General features: G+C 37.4%; 1 protein-coding gene across 1 annotated transcript; it reads right to left on the minus strand.

Moving 5' to 3' along the window:
* Positions 1-911: 911 nt before the first annotated feature.
* On the minus strand, positions 912-20,193 carry KCNJ15 (potassium inwardly rectifying channel subfamily J member 15). Its single transcript, XM_053456222.1, has 2 exons — positions 20,096-20,193; positions 912-2,816 (listed from the first exon to the last, which is right to left on the minus strand). Exons 1-2 carry the CDS (start codon positions 20,173-20,175, stop codon positions 1,679-1,681), a joined length of 1,218 nt encoding a protein of 405 aa, XP_053312197.1. The 5' UTR covers positions 20,176-20,193; the 3' UTR covers positions 912-1,678.
* Positions 20,194-20,669: the final 476 nt, after the last annotated feature.

A 20,669-nucleotide genomic window follows, 5' to 3' on the forward strand; every position in this document is an offset into this window, starting at 1 on the left:
AGGGTAACTACAGATTGTTTATGCAGTCGCATTTCCCCCATTTAAATGGATATGTAAGCATGATAACAAAAATGTATATTTTGTAGGTTTGTTGCATACCCTTTCTTTTTTTTTTGTTTCACGTCAATCAAACATGATGCATTTGCAAACAGATATATATATATATATATATATATATATATGAAATATATACCTTTTAGATACATTGGCTGTAAAAAAATTACCCCGAAGCACATTACATTCAAATATTTTATTTACTATGTATTATTTTTGTGGCAGTTGAAGACACAGAACATTCAATATCGCATATATATCGTCTACATAATTAGAAAACATGGTTATCAAAGGATAGATTCTTCCGGGAACCCACCACCATAATAAACATATATAAAATTGTGCAAATAATTTCTTTTTTAAAAAAAACTTGTCTCCAAGATGGATTTGCATACAAATATATCTTACACTGATTGTTTTAAATTTACTTAAAACAGATTATTAGCAGCTGACCAGCATCAATTTGACTGATCTTAACAGTATATGACTCTTTACTATACAAATTACCCTCAAAAGAAAGGTTTTTGGTTTTCGAAGTGGGCACAATAATTACATTTGTTTGCAAATAATTTCATGTTGCATACGTCCGAGTCTTCCTTTGTGTTAAACAGAAGTACGGGTATTTAGTACCTATATCACACCAGCAGGAGGCGTTAGTCTTACACTAGTCCATGGCCGGCGTCTGTGAGGCTCTTTTTGAGTCATCTTTTGGAACAGCTTGGGAGGACTTTGCCCCAAAGATGCTCTGCCCTCACATGTTGGTCTAAAAAGTCTTACACTCTTTTGTTCGTACATTTCCCGTAGATTAATGTCATAATCACCTTTGTACCAAAATTCTGAATTGTTTTGTTGCCGTATGTAAGCAGCACGGGGTATTTCCTCTGAATCATCAATCCTGCAGCCTTAATACAGCGCAGCTTATTGTATAAATCTTCTTGTTGATTCAGTTTTCATTGACATCTTTCTAAAGAAACACACGTATGTGTTTTCGTGGATGTATGTGTTTTTTTATATTTATGTTTTTTTGTTTTTTTTTATTGGTTCCACCCTTCCACCTAGAATCAGCAAACCTTGTATTTCATTGAATTAATTCATAAAGCGTGTCCTTCCTTTTTTTATAGTAATTATACTGTATAAAAATAATTATTTCTTTACTTTGTGATGAATTGTTTTGCTATTCAACCATACCTGGGACTCTCCGGGTTTGACCCAATTTTTAGAGTGAAACTCGCATTCCCTGAGTGTCCAGGTCAGTTTCTTCTTTCTCCGAGAAAGAAAGCATTGTTAACCACACCTACTCCCCGCCCACTTCCTCTCCCACTTCCCACCCATTTTCTCTCCCACTCTACCCAACCCATATAAAAAGCGATCCCCACCTCCATGCACGGCCAGCCTCACCCCTTCAGAAGAGGAAAGGCTCTGGGTAGGCTACCCTGGGAATATGGGGGACGCTTTGATCTTGAGTTGATTTAAGAACAAAAGTCTTGTAGTTTTCCCCATTGTAGACCGGTCCCACAGAATAACCTATCATCTTATAACAACTATTACCACATAAAAAACATCTGATAAAAAGGGATATTTTGCCATTTTTTGTAGTCTGGTATAAAAATAATGTTGGTATTTATTAAACATTAGTTTGTATCAACTGTTTTTCTCTGTCTCTTAACTCTTGCTGTCTGTACTGTTCTTCCAGTCTCTGTTTTTCAAAATTTGTATAGCAGAAATGTTCCTCTGGCTTACATTTTCTGATTTTATCAAAATTGCTGAAATCAGCTACGTATTTGCCATGAGGTGACAAAGAAACAACAGGGACAAACTCATAACCCCAGTAGATCTCATCAGGAAGGTAGGATGTTCGACTTTGGCAAACCGTGCTGGTAGATTCGACGGTTGCGTTTAGAAGAACGACAAGTTCAAATTCTTTTGTCTTTATATTTTCAGCTGTCAGATCCTTAAGAGGACTGTTCTCATCGAGTTCATGATAAAAGGTTAAAGGCAAGATCAGAAAAGGGCTTTCAGAAGAGGAGTCAACGTGAAAGTTCATATTGGCCTGCTTAAGCAGGATCTTCTCACCTTCTTTAGTCTCGTACGTGTGAAGAAGCTTCCCATAAAGCTGACATTGTATAAGAAGGCTTTTCCTCATGTTGGCTACTTGTACAACTAGACAGAGCTTCCCATTATGCTTTGTGACGACTGCCTGGTTGCTGAATTTTATAGTTTCTGCTCGTTTTTTGGGTCTTGCAATCTTGGCCAGGAAAGTCCCGGTGATAAAAATTTCAATTAATGTTGTAATTACCAACTGTGCAACCAGTAGGAAAATGGCATGGGGACACTCTTCGGTGATGAAACGAAATCCGTACCCAATGGTGGTCTGAGACTCAAGAGAGAAAAGAAAAGCCCCCGTGAAGGAGTCAACGTTCATAACACATGGTGTGTGGTTTGACAAAAGTTCACCCTGAACATCGCCATGAACAAAAGCGATGAGAAAGTAAATGGCTCCAAAGAAACACCACGTCAAGAAGAAGGTGGCGGCAAATAAGGTGAGCTTATATCTCCATTTCATGTCAATTACAGTGGTCCATAAGTCTTGAAGGTAAAGTAGGAAGACCCCATCCACTTTGTCAATCTTCACATTGCTGTGCCCACTCTTTGATATCACTCTTGGTCTCTCAGCTTTCACTTCAGTGTGAACATCATCAAGGACAAGTGGGCAGCTTGACATATCCGAGTGAGTGGTATCCATCATCAATTCACGGGAAACCCTACAGAAAACACGCATAGCTCCGTTAGTTTCAGAAAGTTATTACGATGTCAGCAAAGGCAATATATTTCACCTGTATTTCTGCAAATGTTTCTCATGCAAGCACCATATTGTTTTATGGCGATGTTAGTGTTGATAATTATTGATTGTAAATTCCAAAACCGGAGCAAAGGAGTGTTACTCTACCAGTAGTTTAAATACTGGATTCAGAAGCACAAAAACAAGAAACACAGATAAATATGGATGGTAATGGTATAACTCCATGCTGATTAGAGAAGACTTCAACCCAGCAAATTATTGCTCCTGAATTTAGTGGTGTAGCAGCATCGTATGACGAGTATCCGGTATGAACCACCGCTACATTGTATTCTACTTTTAATTGGATTGTTACAAAGAAGCACTTCTGTGTCTGTTTCGTGAGAGCATCCACCGCGATCTGATGTAAGCCTTTTTAATGTTTTTTTATGCTATTAAATTGCATTTTTACACTATATGGGGTCTCCCTCTATATGTTGAGCATATATGTTTAAATCCTCAGCGTCCTTTCAGGACAACGCAGTAGAAGAATTATGACGCCCATTGGGATCACATACACAATAGTGTCAATAGGATACTTAAATATTGAAAACATTTAAAAAATCAAGGGCCCGGTGACTCTTGAAGACCGAGTTAGGCAGCTGTTTTCCAGTGCGTGATATGTAATATATTAGTTATTATGTTTCTAATATATTTTCAAAATCTTCCTAATAAGTAAAATGTATTAAAAAAAAACACAACTACTGATAATATAACCATTAGAGAGAAAGAGAGAGAGAGAGACTAAATTCGTAAAAAAAAACAGTTTTCATTTAGTTTAATGTCTTCATTTTCATTTGCCTTTCGTGATTAGTTGATTTAAGCTTCCCACATGTTCCCAGAGCCAAAGAACATTGTAACCATTTACAAAACCATACCAGTGCACACGTATGGTGTATATTCAGTTTAACATATTTCATTTATATTACATGTTTATTTTCTTTAATATGATAGAATATATATGTATATATGAATATATATGTGTGTGTGTTTTATATTAAATGTACCAATAAGCCACAATATACATTATATTTATTGTGGCTTATTGGTACATTTAATATAAAACACACACATATATAAATTTATGAAACTATAGTGATTATTAAAACTTTAACATGACCCTCAGCAAGAATTCTAATGATCACCACTGCTATAAGGCACAAAAAGCATAGGAAATTGGTGAAATTGCTGCATTATACTTATATAACTATGCATATGTGATTTTAGGCACAGTTTTCCTTATGAAAAAAAATATTACAGGATTTATAGAGTAGCTAAAGTTGTTAAATATCTACAAATCAGGGCAGCAACTCAATCCCCACAATCGGAAGCATATATTACCGATCCATGGGACAACCTACTTGCAAAATAGTTTAACCCCTTAAGGACAATGGGCGGTCCCTAAACTCATTGAAAACAAAGCATTTTGAGCCCGTACATGTATGGGCTTTGTCATTAAGGGGTTAATATGCATTATGGGGCCACCTGAGACACTGGAGTGACCCTTTAAAATTTATAGTGGTGTAATGTAGGTGTAAAGCAATATGTAAGCTAAGTAGGAAACAGGCTACAGTGTGATTACACAAGGTGTGCAGGCCGTATACAATGCAATGTTATTATGTCAACAGCGGGTAGAGGAAGTTTAACAATAGGGCTCGTTATTAAGCTTAGCATATGAGACGACTTGGAACAGACTCAGAAATATAATTACACCTGAGATCAGAGATTAAGGCCTTGCAGTTTTAAGATTTTCTCGGCATCATTTTCCAGAGAGGAATCTTACTGATGTAAACAGTGTTGCATATACTGTACTTTTAATATGTAATACAAGATGAAAACACACACATATATATATATATATATATATATATAAATATATATATATATATATCTCATATAGGGCTGCTCAAACTATATCATACATATTAACGTATAACTATCCATCAACCTGAAAAGGTGTGTTGGGACTTAATATGGAACAAATGGGCAGCCTCTGGTGAAAGGGTTAATCGCCAGGGACATATTTGGCTTTTTTTCTTCACCTTTTAGGAGCAAATGGAGGGACTTTCCTAATAAATAAGTCACATAAGTATCAAAATTGTGTGTTTCTTTACTTCCATTATGTCTAGAGCCAGGCTGGCAATAAAGGGGCATCTCTGGCACTTTAAGACCGGCAGCTGCCCGACGACCTAACTGCGGCCGATTGCCGGATATGTCCATCCCCTGGCCACATGCTGCAGCAACCAATCTACCACCAGAGGGGCAGATTGGGTGAGTCGACCAGCGGCCCACCAGGCATTTCACCGGCGTGTCTGACGGTCAGTCCGGCTATCCGCACGGCAGTTTCCCCCGTGGTGACAAGAAGAAGCGCCGCTTCACTCGGAGTCTCCGGGAAAGACCCGGCGAGTCCACAGGTGTGTGTCTAATATACAGCCTTGGACCCGCTTAGGCTGCAGTTAAATGTGATAGTAAATAACATTTACGTCGATGTCTCTTTAAGTGAGACGATCGCAGAGTTCCCGTTATCTGTATTATGCAATTTGTGTGGACAGCTGTGATATCTTTTGTCATGGCAGCCGCGGCAGAGTAAATACTTCCTGCAGATGTTTGCGTTACCTGCCAGGGGGGGTATTAGAACGAGCGGCTCAGTTTGCTGACATTTCCTAAATATACAGGAATATTTTCATTGTTCAGGGGCAGCTGGCAAAGTTTTACTTACTTCCTAATACTTTAGAGTTAATTAAAGTCCAATGTAACGTATTTGTGCAGAAACTATTTATTAAAAATCATGCAAAAATAAGTTTACAAGTTTCATTATAGAGAAGTGCTTATTAAGTTATTAAATATAAGTATTTCTTATGCAGAAAAAAGTATGCTATGTGCCCTGTAATGTAGGGTAATTAGAAATGGGCATTATTAACTAAACTGTGAGACCTAAGGTTGGGACCCCTAGACTCGTCATACACACTTACATACTAACACACTTACAAACTACTAGAACGCTGCTAATCAACCTATCCAACACAAGCTGAAGCATTATCAGCACAGTACGGCACATGCATTACCCCAATAAGGCAGTAAATGCTAGGATGATCCATGCTCTGAATCATTTTTCATGTCTAAGTCCAAGTACAAAGATGAGATATCCCAATCTATACAGCGATAACGTCGCCATTTGGAAACAATTGAGCAATACCTGAAAAATATACATCAACGCCAAGAGAAGCAGGTATTCCTTGTCTCTTCCATCTGCTTACAATACGAACCCTTACGACGACATTCCGTGTAGAACCTGCATGTGACATTCAGATAACATGGATGGACACACTTCTCGACGCTTATTTTTTTGTGTTAAGATTTTTAAGGTATTTTGCTTAAATTTGTGTTGTGTATTAAAGTTTTAACGCGTCTACGTCTGTTGGATCATACCATCAAAGAGGTGAGTTTTTGAACTTCTCGCATTTGTAATTTCCAAATGTTTAACTTATTTACCACAGATTTAATGACTCTTTTAAGGGTAGGCGACTGGTTGAAGTTGGCAAATTCAATGCCACTCTTTCGGGGGACACCTAACTTGGCTATTTCATCAGCCCTAATAGATGATTGATGCATTGATTAGGTAAGCTGTGTTTTTGTCATACAAATTTCCGCAATCTTCCGGGACATTGATCTGAAGAAAGACAAACAAGCTCTGAGTATCTTTCAATCACCCGGCTACATAGAACTAAATGTACTTAAGTGTGCCACACAGTACAGTGCCTGGTGCATGAGTGTCTCGGGATGATAGCATGACTAAGTAAACTGTTCCTTAACCCTTTCAGCGCTAACCACATGCGCCGATCAGCAGCTTCTCCAGCACTAAGGAAAATAAAGAAAAGCCTGATCCCTAGGGTTTGGGATCAGAGTAACATGTTTTGGACCATCATCATATCAATAGATCAGAGACTACTTTGTATGTAACAATATTCCCAAGACATCAGGTTAAAGAACTAACCCAAGCGGACACCTGCCATACTATGATGCAGGATTGATTGCAGTCATCAAAGAAGCTGTAAAAGCGTGAAAATAATCGACAATTAAGCGAAAGTGTTATATTCTACATTTTCCCATAAAATGGTCCGTCAACAGATCAAAGGCGATATAAATTATATGATGTTGGAAGGGATCTCTTGGGTTACGCGTGGATATGCCTCGATATGCTTCTCATATACAGTAATGTTAGCCTCAGCTTTTTTTTTCCAAGTTCCACCCAAATTCCAATTCATGGTTCACCGATGGGCCAACTTTTCCTTTCATTCCATAATCAAGATGAAAAAAGACATTTATTACACATTTTGGAAATACTTGAAAGCCATTCTTCATTTGTAAAAAAAAATATCAATTGCATATTTCTTTATTAATAACACTGTATGTATTTAATTATTTTTTTTCACGGGAGTTAGTGAGTTAGTAATCTTTTTTTTAAATGTAAACAAAGGGGGATACTATAAAATCCTTATTTCAGGACACTTAGATAGCAGGTGTGTATTTAAATGCTGTGGCACATGATATGACCAGTGATTGAAGGAAACTAAGTTGAGTTGAGTTGAATCTCATTTTGCAGAATATATCCAAGTTTTACTGGTACATCGAAAACCAAGAATGGAGAGATGGAAGAGTCAAAAGGCTGGATAAACAGAGGTCAATGAAACAGAAAATAACTTGAAGTGGAGGTGCCTTAACAGTCCAAACTCATTTTCACAAATTCCGTCACTGAGAAAGATCCAGAAACTAAGGAGTTGATATCGACTGTCTCACCAAAGGTTGACCTTTACCAGCCAACAGTTAAACATAGTTCATAAGGTTGAAAAAAGACCTAAGTCCATCAAGTTCAACCCTTCTACCTAACCTTTCTATTCTTGATCCAAAAGAAAGCAAAAAAAACCCTAATTAAGCTACTTCGAATTCTGCCATCAGGGGGAAAAAAAATTCCTTCTTGACTCCAAGAGGCAATCGGATTTCTCCTTGGATCAAGAAGCTCTAAAATATTAATGTTATTCTATTTATATCCCTGTATATCGTGCCTTTCTAAGAAAATATTGAGGCCCCTTTTAAAGGTATCTAATGTATCGGATAACACTACCTCCCTTGGAAGTGAATTCCATACCTTAATTGTCCTCACTGTGAAGAATCCCTTCCTTTGTCGTCTATGAAACCTGCGCTCTTCCAGTCTCAGAGGGCGACCTCTTGTTCTTTGTATGTTTCTGTTAATGAACAGGTCACTGAAGAGCTCGTTAAATTGGCCCTGCATATATTTATATAATGTTATTATATCCCCTCTGAGACGCCGTTTTTCCAGTGTATATAATTTTAACTTTTTTAGTCTCTCTTCATAACTAGTATCTCCCAATCCACCTATTAATTTCGTAGCCCTCCTTTGCACTTTTATCATAATGCTGGTGCTATCCATAACGTCTAAGATAATATTGAATTTTTAGGTCAAGTGACACCATACAGTATCTGTTGATCAAAGTTCCGTCGTTGAAACACAAAATAATGTTCCAGACGCAAAGGAAGATGAGCCAACCCAGTGGAATTTCACTGCATGTTCTTTTGTATATCACCCTGCCTTAAGTCCTTGTGAACTGAGTGACATGCCCAAGACACTGCATACTAACCGATCAATCAAAATTAAGAGGGAAGTCAGAAGCGACCTTTTGTTTAGTAAAATCAACAACTTGAGAAGGTAGGATTAAACAAATCTGAAGGTGTGGTGATTTGATGAAGCGTCATCCCGCAGAGAATCATACTTCAGCGGTAAAAAGTCTGCGGTTACCAGCAATATGCCTGAAGAAGAGACCTAGATAGTCTCAAAAGCTTACAATCCATTAGACTTCAGTAGAGGGCTTTCTCTCTTTCTACGGCAAACACAATACAACTCTTTACCTTTAATGTGTATATAGATAATATTGGCTTTTTTACAGTTTTGCTTTGATCTACTCAGACTCACATGATTTTGATTTGAAGATAATGTTTGCTAAGAGGAAATTATTTTAGCCAAATGTGTACATGAGGTTGAGTGTTTAGCGGTTATTACTTGTCTATGTCCCCTGGGCATTGAATGTCTTCCAAGCGAGTATGGTTTTGGATTTCATCTGTCTTGGCTCATTGAACTCACCCTTAAATGTGTTTTATTGTACGTGAGAAAACAATCCACCTGAACAGGTAAGTGGTCCTAGATCCCATCCTTAGAACTGAAAGTCCATGAAATTCTTATGAATGTTTCAAACTAGTTAACGCTCATTTGGCTTTCCTCATCATGGGAGTTAACAAGTAGCCATGGGGCAGTTGAAGGTGTATTGAGACCCTAGTCCTAAAGGAATAACATCCTAAAATAATTCTGAAGTCATCGGTGACTTACAACCTTATCATCCAAAGCCACACATAATTATGTATAGAAGGCGAATAGTTCTCCAAGATGACTCTTTGCTGCTTGAGAAGTAATATCCGAGATAAACAATTGCTCATTCTGATATCACCAGACATCTGGTAACTTTTGATGCCATTTAGTGAAGACCACATGCCTTCAGAAGTGGTTGGACCATCATCTAACGGCTCAAAAATGGTCCCTGGAGTTTTCCTGTTTCTTTTGAATTGGGAAGACATTGGATAGCTATTGCATTTAGGACTGTTGCTAATGATTAATCAGGCTAGTTACTGATTCCTCGCTGTTACAGAACAATATTGTTGCAATAAACGACGATTAGCTTCTGAATCCCTCAACTCATTTCTGTTGCATAATTACTTGAGATAATAAAAGGTGAATGCACCCAAATTAATTGATAAACAGATAGGACTCAGACATTGCAATCTAAGTACACGTGGAAACACTCATGTGAAACATTGTGTTTACTTGGAAAATGTACTTTGTCACCATGTCTAAGCAGTTTCCATTTCCACCCATACGTTTCGTGTGGCCAGCTAGCCCCCGATGGTTAGCCAGCCCCCCATGGTTATTACCAAATGTTTCCTCGTTTTTGATCTAACATTTAAACATTTAACATTGGAATTCAACTCCAGCCATCTAGTTCCAGTAAAGCTAGTCTCACAAATATCCTATGATGAGGCAGTCATTTATAATGTCATAACGGGTAAAGATGGCGTTTTCCAACAATGCAATTTATATCATAATTTTTGGGAACAAAAAAAGATGATGATTCTGTTGTATATAGAAATGAAGATCAGCAATTGGGATACTGAGAAGTCTCCAGAGTTTTGGGTGGCCCATCCTGGGAAGTTATACCAGGTATGTAAATAATCTGGAATGTGATAGGTCCCCTTTAACGCTCGGTGCATTTTGATTGGCCACAAATGAAGATAACCTATGATTGGTCAGTTCACTGCTTATCTGCATTGCATGAATAAAATGTTTCCTTGTCTGCCCAAATTCTCCTGGGCTATGGGGAGCTTTGGCTTTAAATTTGGACACGAATTACAGCTAGTGCTTTTCATAATTAATATCAAGCAGCGCAAGTGTCACTTGTGACCCTTAGGGTTGGCGGCTGTGAGACCCCACATTATACTGTAAGCATTTCTGGATCCAGTAATCCCTGCAGCTGAAATAACGCGTCCTACTTAGTTTTATTTATCAACACTCTTAACAGCTGTTTCAGGCTGCCCTGTGGGGTCAGATATGTAGTCTATTGAATACCTTCAGTATATTGCCTTTCATTAATTATTGGCCAGATACGCAGAATATTCTCTCCCACAGTGACACGTGTTCTTTTATAAACTTCCAGCAATTAATATGTAACCTTTAGTACTTACAACCCAGCCAAGCTTGTCAACAATGTTAATTAATAATGTTCTCCTGTAAAACTTCTACCGAGTTTTCTCAACATAGGTAAAACAGCCATGTCTGTACCTTACAGCATTTTATTTAATGCACTGGAATACAGTGGATGGACAGATAGATAGATAGATAGATAGATAGATAGATAGATAGATAGATAGATAGATAGATAGATAGATAGATAGATAGATAGATTATAGATATCACATACACACATAGATATTTGCATATACATAAAGTATATAAATATAAGGTAGATAAATCATAGATATAACATACATATGGTATATATATATATATATATATATATATATACATATACTAATATAAATATATGAGAGAGAGATCATTAGACAGATAGATAGATTATAGATATCACATACGTACATAGATATTTGCATGTACATAAAGCCTATAAATATAAGATAGATAAATATGTATAGATATATCATAGATATAACATACATACGGTAGGTAGATAAATATAAATATATGAGAGAGATCGATCGATAGATAGACAGATAGATAGACAGATAGATATTCTTTAGAGCTGCCTTTATAGAATACTTTAGAGAACTGAAGGTGGACTCAGCGGGTGGTCATTAATTAAAGGTGCAGTTCCAAATAGACAAATAAATCACACACCATAGGATATCTGTCATATTCTTTCTGCTGAAGGTTTTATCAGAAAAAACCAACACAGAAACGTTTTTTTGGCACCTACCAATTAAGGGTTTCCCTTTAAAATGCTAAGTATTATAAACATTTGCATGATTAAAGAAATATTTCTGGGAAATGTTTGTACATATAACGGTACCTGGTTCTAACGCTGCATTTAGTTACAGAAGTGTTATATTCAGCAGAGTAGGTGGAACAGCACCTTTAAAGCCAGGGTCGTCACCATGGCCTGAAATGTCCTTATTCCGTGAACGGTTCACAGAATTGTTCATACAGTTCTGGAACTCAAGCCTTTGAAATAGTATTAATTAAGCCAATTAGTCGAGCTTTTCATATTCAGATAAGGTTGTCTTGTAATGACCCTGAACAATTTCCCACTGATGCAAATGAAATCAATCCCCGGGAAGTGCTTGCATACTTTCCACGCTTAAGCTACATATGTCAGGGCAGCTATATATATATATATATATATATATATATATATATATATATATATATATATATATATATATACACGCGCAAGTGTATCGACGTATAAATAACCTTGTCTACTCCATCAGAGTGTTTGTTAAGTCAACATTTCATGCAATCTAAATTAACTCGTATGTCAACACGCTCATATTCATAAGTCTCTGTTCTACTCTGAAGCAGCTTTATGTAGATGTTGGTTTAAAGGGACATTTCCATCGAAAAATATTGCTTTACGTTAATATATATATATATATATATATATATATATTATACATTTTAATATATATTATACATACTGCATTAGAAGGCGCTTAATGCTTTTTAAGACCTAGAGTGGCAGGATATGATGTCATATCCCGGCGTCCCGTAGTGAAGATTACAGGATGGGGCAACAAAATTTTCATTCATTTTCAGTTCATTTTCTGGACTTTCGTTTTGAATGAAATTCAGAGGTCTTTTTTCATGGGGCATTACAAAAAGTGGGAGCTCCCTGATGCCTGATTAAAAAAATGCCCCCCCCCCAAAGTAAGGACATTCAAAGAGGTTCAGCAGCAGCAGTAGTAGTAGCAGAGCACTGGGCCTGGGCAGGCAGACACTGACAGATACTAGGAAGAAGGAACATGCAACACTGTGGAGCAGGACTGGATTTCCCCAATATTATATATATTATACATATAATTCCCGTTTTTTTCACCAATATTTATTTATCAATGAAGAATAATAAATGATATGACAGCAGGAATAAAAAATAACTTGTCCGCAAATTACAGGGTTGGCTGGCAGCATAAACAGCCACATGTGTTAAACTCTATTCAGGAACAGGGGAACAATGTCTGCTGCGGCCCCTGTAATCACTACAGCAGTCCCTACATCTTCTCCAATCCACCCCACAACAGCACATTTTCTGCACTAAAATAAACTATTCATTAACGCGCAGTATTGTATATGAGTAATGAGCATCAATCTCAGCCTCTGCTAAGCTATCTCTGTCTCACACTCCAACTCCCATCGGTCTGTAACTGCTGCTACTGACAAGTTAAAATGGCGTCCCCACACTTATATATCTAACGCTTGCCCCTCCCCTTATAAATGATGATTGGCCATAGAGAAAAAAAGGAAAAACTCCTCTAGGTTGTTGGACCCATCAATCGCAGCCATAACCATCACATTTTTTTTTGACTACTTCCACCTATCAATCATTGATATATACCACACACAGCCCCTCCCACTTTACCTCATCAACGAGCACCAAAACGGCTTGTAATGGCAGCTACACACGGAAACATAGACTCTAATGAATCCAAAAGACTTTTCATCACTTTTGACATTTTTTTTTCTGGTTTTATTGGAGACCCACCACTAGTTTTCATTGATTGATACGAACGCATGAAAGAGGAAATTTCTTTAAAAATAAAGTTTGTACAAAAACGTACAAAAAAGTCATTTATATATATATATATATATATATATATATATTTATATATATATAATATATATATATAATATATATATATACCTAAGGAGACAGTTTCCTTTTAAACGCCAAGCTCTCAAATTTACATTTTTGAACTGCTGGGGATTATGGGAATTTCAGTTAAATTAAATCCTACCATTAAGGATATATTTGCTTTTTTATTATTTTCATTTTATTATAAACTTGTGAAACAAAATGGAATTGTTTAGTGTTTGCCCAGAGATTTCTATTCCAGCTTCGATTGATAAAAAGGAGCGCCGTTGTTTTTTCTTTATTCCGTGCTGATGTACATTCTCCTCGAACCCGTCATTACGCATCAAGGTCAATCACAAAAGATTTTTTTTTTTCTTGCATACCAGCATGTTAACAATTAAGCGGTTGTGTTGTGCAATATTGTTGTGTTATTGTTACCATAAGAAGGAGGGTAGGGTTATTGAACTAAAACCAAGCCACACATTACAGTTTTAACCTCCAATGTTACCTGAACTAAGTGACCTGCAAGAAAGACAACTAGAAGATAACGCAGATGTTTATGATTAGCAGAGCTTGCATGTATAAAAATTCAATACATTAATATCCGAGCATATTAATAATCTATTGACTGTCTGCTAATAAATTTATTTTGTAAAAAAAAATAATAATTATTAAATTAAATAAATACTAAATTTTTTACTCAAGGGGTTCTGTGTATTGAGGAAGCTGGTAGTTTAGTAGGCAGAGTGCCTAAATGGGACTAAGTGTCTCCTAGGACAGCCCAGAGGTCCTACTCGCCCCAATGTGGCAACCAGAGAACCATCCAGAGCTGATTATCGGGCCCCCGGGGCCATTGTTGAATCTCGCGGCAGGGGGAAGTGGTGTGTCGCCACTGACGCTCTGCATGAATTTACTATTAAAAGATGCTGTGGATGTCTACACAGACCAACCTGGTACAACCGGGTCGATATCAAGCATGAGATCTTTGATCTCCCCATCGACCTACGGTACGCTAGGGACGATTGGCCATTGGTAAGCCACCCATGAACTGCCATCTTCTTAGTAGGCCTGGGTAAGAAGACATCACATGGGCAAATATGGTTCCAATTTTGTCCGAATATAATCAAAATACTATAACAAATACTCTGTCCATGTCTGGTGAAAAATACTTACAGACACCAGTCAATATCATTAGTGCCAACTTCCAAGACTTGGGTGCCAAGAGTTTGCAGGGACCTTTTGACCCTGGTTAGTAAACATGAAGCAGATAATTGCCATCGGGTCATCTTTTATATTTCTTATTTATGGCTGTAATAATTTAAAGCATAACCAAGATTGACTTTTTGATTGGTACATTTAATGGGAATGGTATCACCTTATTCAGAAGTGGGGTTTAATATCTCTATAAGCAACACTTCTTTCTTTATCATGCCATCGGACAGCTGCCACTGGACTTTATCCCAATAAAATAGTACAACTGGCAGATAAAATCATATAACAGATTCCAAACAGTCTTATAGTTTACTAATCTCTTTGTTATCTACGACAAGTCATATGGACATGCTTATAGGATAATAAAAACTGTTTCTGCTGACATTCATTCTAAAGTTTAGTGGATTCCACCTCGTAATTACTGTGTGAATGACATCTTTTCCATTTAACTATATGATATAAAGGGTTTAAGAAGAAAGTGCTAAGAGAATATTTTACATGCTACTGCAAGGGTGCTGGGGTCACTGTAAGAGGCTCTTTCATCAAATTGTATTATTATTACTAATATCATATTAAAACAGTTTAAAAAAAAAACATAGAATGTTTTCTGTTTAAAAACAATTATTTTTAATAATGTGTTTTTTTGTCCTGCTCTGAATAATATAATGTTTTATGGTAAATGGAATGTCTCAGTCTTAATCTCCTAAAGTGACCCTAGGCAGTCTATGGAGAAAAGACTTCTTTAACAGGACTTCATTGGCATTGCCATAAACAATCAACTCGGTCTGATATTTGAGCAGAGAAAAGTCACCCCAAATAACACAATTGTGTTATGGTCTAAAAAAATGTAACCAAGTCTGAAGTTACCCTCTTGAAGGGGTCCACAGTTGCCCCTTAAAGGTGGCACCAACGTAGCAACCAACAGCGTTCTTCCAAAGTGTCAATGTTTAAGACAACAGTCCTTCTTTGATGGTAGATACACCTGTTACTTTAGGTAGATATCACAAGCCCTCCTAGCAGAGTTGTCCTGATAACTTCATCGCCTTAAGTGAAACATACCTCAGGCACGGCAGAAAAAATACAGTGTAAACTATTGCCCAAAACTCAGGTGAAAAGTAAGAATTTTAATGAGCGGGAAAAACTTGTTTTTCACGTTCATGTGCCACCAGGACAGGATTTACAACTGAAATACCTATAGACGCAGTATTTTTCCTCCAATGTCAGCAGATTACATATTCTTGGATCACAGTGTCGGTGTTCTAACATCTGCTGCATTCCGTAGAGTGCTAAACCCTGCTAAGTAGATATGTGCTATGAATGCACACCTTGAGACCTCTGTCCCTCGTGATACATTGTGGCGTATGGAGATCTTTTTCACCATTGCCACCAGCTGCATGGGAGAAGGCAGGTTATGATGTCATAACCCAGTGTTCATGATGTTTCTGCTCACTAGCAAAAACCAAGATCTCTATGCTGGACCACCAGAGAACCTACGACCCATTTGCTTAAAAGTAACCACTTTGGAGTAATTTGGGATAATGTGTTCATTACAGAGGCTCCTAGGTGCCATGTTATGCCCCTGATCCACACTGAAGACACGAGTTCTGGGTCTAAGTACTACTAAACATGCTTTTTGACTTTTTTTAAGATAAGTTTTAGACTCTCAATCCAGTTTGAGACATACTTGCTGACAGTAATGGCATCTAATCATTCTCTAGTATTTGAGACAGATATGAAATCACTAACATTAACGGCAATATTTACAGTCAAATTACTGTAATTCTTCGAGGTAGATGACGGACCCTAAGTGGGCTATGACACCAAGCTATGAAACACAAGCAATGGAATGGGTAAAAGGCCACATCATTGTAGGTAAGCAGTTTGTCAACAAGCAAGCTAGTAAGCGGGTGTCATAGTGGTTTGGTGATTTTTTTTATTATTTTAATGAACCTAAATATTTACTTTTATTGTGAGTCATATTTGTTCCTGTAATCTGACTTCAAAATTTCCCAAAATAACCATGAAAAACCAACCTCTAAAGAAGGATTAAAACCGACAAACGATTTTATGAAAGTTAGGATTTCGTACGTACAGTGTGGGGGACATTAACCCCTTAAGGACAATGGGCAGTCCCTAAACCCATTGAAAACAATGCATTTGGAGCCCGTACATGTACGGGCTTTGTCATTAAGGGGTTAAATTTGCCCTCTGAAATTCACAAACGTTTGTCCAAATTATATATATATTGATAAGCCTTTTCTCGCACTTCATTGATATCGCTCGTTTGAACCTGTTCCCTCAGGGTTGTAAAAGTCCCTCTAAAACTATGCATTATCTTTACATAGAGAACAAGTGAACACCTCAACTATTCCTGTCTACTCTGTTCAAACAGGAAGGTTAGAGGTTACACAAACATTAGCTCTGATTAGCGTTGACATTACTTATCTTTCATGTGTAGACAGTGGAACAAAAAGCTAGTTTCAACCGGACAATTTAGGACCAGCACAAGGATGTGGACCAATATCTGGCTACTCCTTTTATGCTTTTGACCTGCATTTCCGTATCTAATAATACATCTAGCCATGGCCATGGCTACCAATGAAGCTGCATGAGCAAAGTAGAGTATAATTATTCCCACTTCACGTAGGCCAGTCAGTGTCGCACTGGATATGATGTTATATCTGGCCGGGTGCTGGAAAATGTATTTGTTTTCTTTCTCTTGGTTCTTGAAGCGTTACACACTTGTGGTTGGGTTACAGAACAATATAGGTTATTTTCTATGATCTTCGTCCATGATCTAAGTTCTGACAACAATAAAATGGGAATGTGAGTAATCACCAGGTCTGGAGAAAGAAGAGCGAGTGAAAAATAATGGGACTTTCCTGGGGAAATTCTGCATCATAAGAATCAAGTATGCAGGAAACATGCTGACCAAGGCTAAAGAGCTTTGAATGGGAAGTTGGATAGCTACATTGCAGGAGAAAGTGGCCACATACTTTTAGTTGGGAAAGAATTCTTCTGTGACATTCCAGTTACTGTATCTACTGATTCAGACCCTCTAGATTGTAAGCTCTTGTGAGCCGGCCCTTCTCACCTGTTGTCAATTTGTTATGTTACATACTACTTGTCATGCCCTGTCTACTCATTGTACAGCGCTACGGAACTTGACGGCGTTATATAAAACAATAAATAATAATAACAACAGAGCAGTGGGGGGGCACTAACGATTTTACTGAAGACGTCACATGAGGCGGGTTAAAAGTCTGCAGCTAGACTAAAATGAGTATCGTTTTAATTGATGGAAAACAACCCTTTGTGAATCAAGAATGGCTGGAGTGATGGAATTTTTCAAAGTGCACTGTTCAAAAAAACTGAAGTAAATTGTTGGTAATCATTATTATTATTATTATTATTATTATGAGACAGCATTTTTTGCAAAGTCAATCCATTTATAGAAACACTTATTTAAGAAGCAAGTGAGAAACCCTTTGAGCCACACATATTTATACGGGAAGTATTCTTTTTTTATATAGACTCATGTCTGATTGCTTGCTGCCATGTAATCTGGAAAGAAAGCAACACTCTAATGTGATGAATCCTTCAGAAGAAAGAAGAAAGTGAGCAATCTGCTGTTGTTTACTTGTTTAGCGTAATAGAAAGTACAATGAATGTTTTGTCTAGCTGGATGAGTGCCCGCTGGCTCATATGCGCACTTTCTATTTGAAGGAGTTTTTTGATGACGGTACTAGAAACGGAAAAAAAACAAAACAACTTTATAATAGGACCCTATAATACCTGCGTGACTGCCTTAACCGGTACCTGCATTTAATGTTTCTTTATCGTCTACTGAACAAAGCTGATTCCATCTGTAAAGCTGCACTTAGTTGTTCAGCCTTTGTTTTCTGATAGTCCCTACTCCCCTACTTATTCTAACGTTAAATGCTCAGTAGATACACACCTGTTCAGAGAAGCTTGCAATCTATCGTCATAACACCCCAACGTTCCATTGTGTAAAGTTTTGGGTTTTTTTTTCCATTTTTGATATCTCCAGGCCACTTCTCCACATGATGTTGTTAAGCCTATCCATAGTAACCCCCCTTATGCCATAAATTAATAATAATAATAATATACTGAGAGTTTTCTTTCATGCCCTACTCAGGCCGTAAACTAAACGTATTAATTGAAACCTCAAAGAAAGTGGAAATCAAAGATTATTTTGCTGTATGGGAAAAAAAAATAAAAAAAAAACTCTCAGTGTGGTTCAAAAGTCTTCAATGTTCCCTTAAAAAAAATAATACGCCTTATGCTTTTATTGGCCTTACCCGATTAACAAAGTCTGGCGCTTCAAAGAAATCGCCTCTACCTGTGTCCAAGGAACACAGTCTGGTTATTATATTTACATGTTAAGTAAAGGAAAAAACAGGAAATAGCACTTTGTCAGGGCAGCTGTTTCTTAACCTTTAAAGTGTCAGCGTTGGGGGGTAGAGAGAATGCCGGGTTGAATGGGACTCCCTCCCTCATGGGGTTAATTCACGTGCCAGATTTGAATGAATACATATTGCATTATCTTTGCTTTTTGGGTTTGTTTGTTTGTTGGGTTTTTTTTTTTGCATACGTACGCATGGATATTCTGTAACAACTTTTAACCCTTTAAATACAGCAGTGTTTGTTACCCCAGCTGGTACTCAAAGGGTTAAGCTTTATCACGACAATCAAATATAATTTGTATATATTTCTACAGCCGTCTCTTTGTTTTTTGTTGTTGCTTTTTTGTTGGTATATTTATACCAATGCAATGTTTTCCTATCTGGTTACTGTTCCCAGTTTTGATCTTAAAACTAACCATTTTTTTAACCTGATAATCCCAATATGTGTTTTACTAGTGAAAATGACTTTTAATCTCTTTATAATAGATGATAATTGGGGATCCTCTAAACCATAAATGGGGGGGAAAGTAAAAAATCCCAAGAAATACTCCAAATATAAATTAATTATATTAATAAAAGATAACTTATTTAGTTACAAATTCAACATGTGGAAATTATGGATAAGGAAATTATTTGAGCAAAAGTTAATAAATATGGAATTTCTAATAGAACTATTTTTACTGAAACATAGTCTCTATTGGTAATGAGCATTTTTGTAATTCAGATTTTTTTTGGTCTATGTTATGTTTGGTTTATGTGATTTAAAGATGTTTAAAATAAAATAATGATAATAATAAAGAAAAATACTTAATAAATTGAAATGCCTATCGATAATCATAAGCCAACAGAGACAAAAAGTGGCACCTGCTGGGTTTTACAGTTACCTCAGATTACACTGGGGTGTCAAATATTGGTTTGATGCTCTATGGAACTGAGATTACCAATTTTAAGGAATGCTTATCATGTTATACGACTAACATATTGGGCCAAGCTTAGTATATACGCAAATTAAATGGTAGGAGCCACCAACGCAAGGGTCTACCCCATATTAGAGATCAAGAAGTTAGTTGCTCAGGAAGCTAGAGACCCAAGCGGGCAAATGCCAGCCGGGCTGCTGGCCGACAGAGCCCCATCCTCACCTGCTCAGCTGCTGCTGCATGCGGTCGCCGGCTAGATTTGCCCATCTACTCGCTACGTGCAGCCAGGGCCGCCTCGTCATCCCCAGTCCGGCCCTGGACCCAAGAGTTGACCGTGTCTTAGTAAGTGCTGCACTAAATGTTCTCCTCCTATAGAGTAATAGAAATTGTAACACACATAGCTAAAGGGAAGCCTCACAGTTTCTTCCCCTTCCACAATAACGCCCATGAGAGTAATGATGCATGCGCAGCGTTTCCTGACACACTACAAGTGGTGACCTGATGGAAATGTCACAAGGCAGGGGATGCAAATTGTCTGTTGAAACACCAAAGACACTAAACTGCTTCTTATATGCAGAAAGGGTAGTAAAAGCCTTTAGTAACGGGGCATTTTCATGAAGCTTCCATAAATATTGTTTTTGTTTTCCTCTTTTGAAACGGTTCTGGTTATTGCGTAATCTGATGTATTCAGGCAGCTGCATGTCAGCTATTGGTATGCGTTCTCATTCTATTAGCCACACACCCGGACTCCGAGTCCTTATTATATTGCCTGTGGGAAAGAATAGAATGGCTCAGC

Source organism: Spea bombifrons, chromosome 2 (genome assembly GCF_027358695.1).
Source record: "Spea bombifrons isolate aSpeBom1 chromosome 2, aSpeBom1.2.pri, whole genome shotgun sequence".
NCBI classification, from domain to species: domain Eukaryota; kingdom Metazoa; phylum Chordata; class Amphibia; order Anura; family Pelobatidae; genus Spea; species Spea bombifrons.

Excerpts from the sequence above, each read along its gene's own strand:
- KCNJ15 (XM_053456222.1), bottom strand. The coding sequence starts at position 20,175 with ATGACGAGGCGGCCCTGGCTGCACGTAGCGAGTAGATGGGCAAATCTA. Across the intron at positions 2,817-20,095 it reads ATGCAGCAGCAGCTGAGCAG|GGTTTCCCGTGAATTGATGA; the intron begins GTGAGGATGGGG and ends TGTTTTCTGTAG.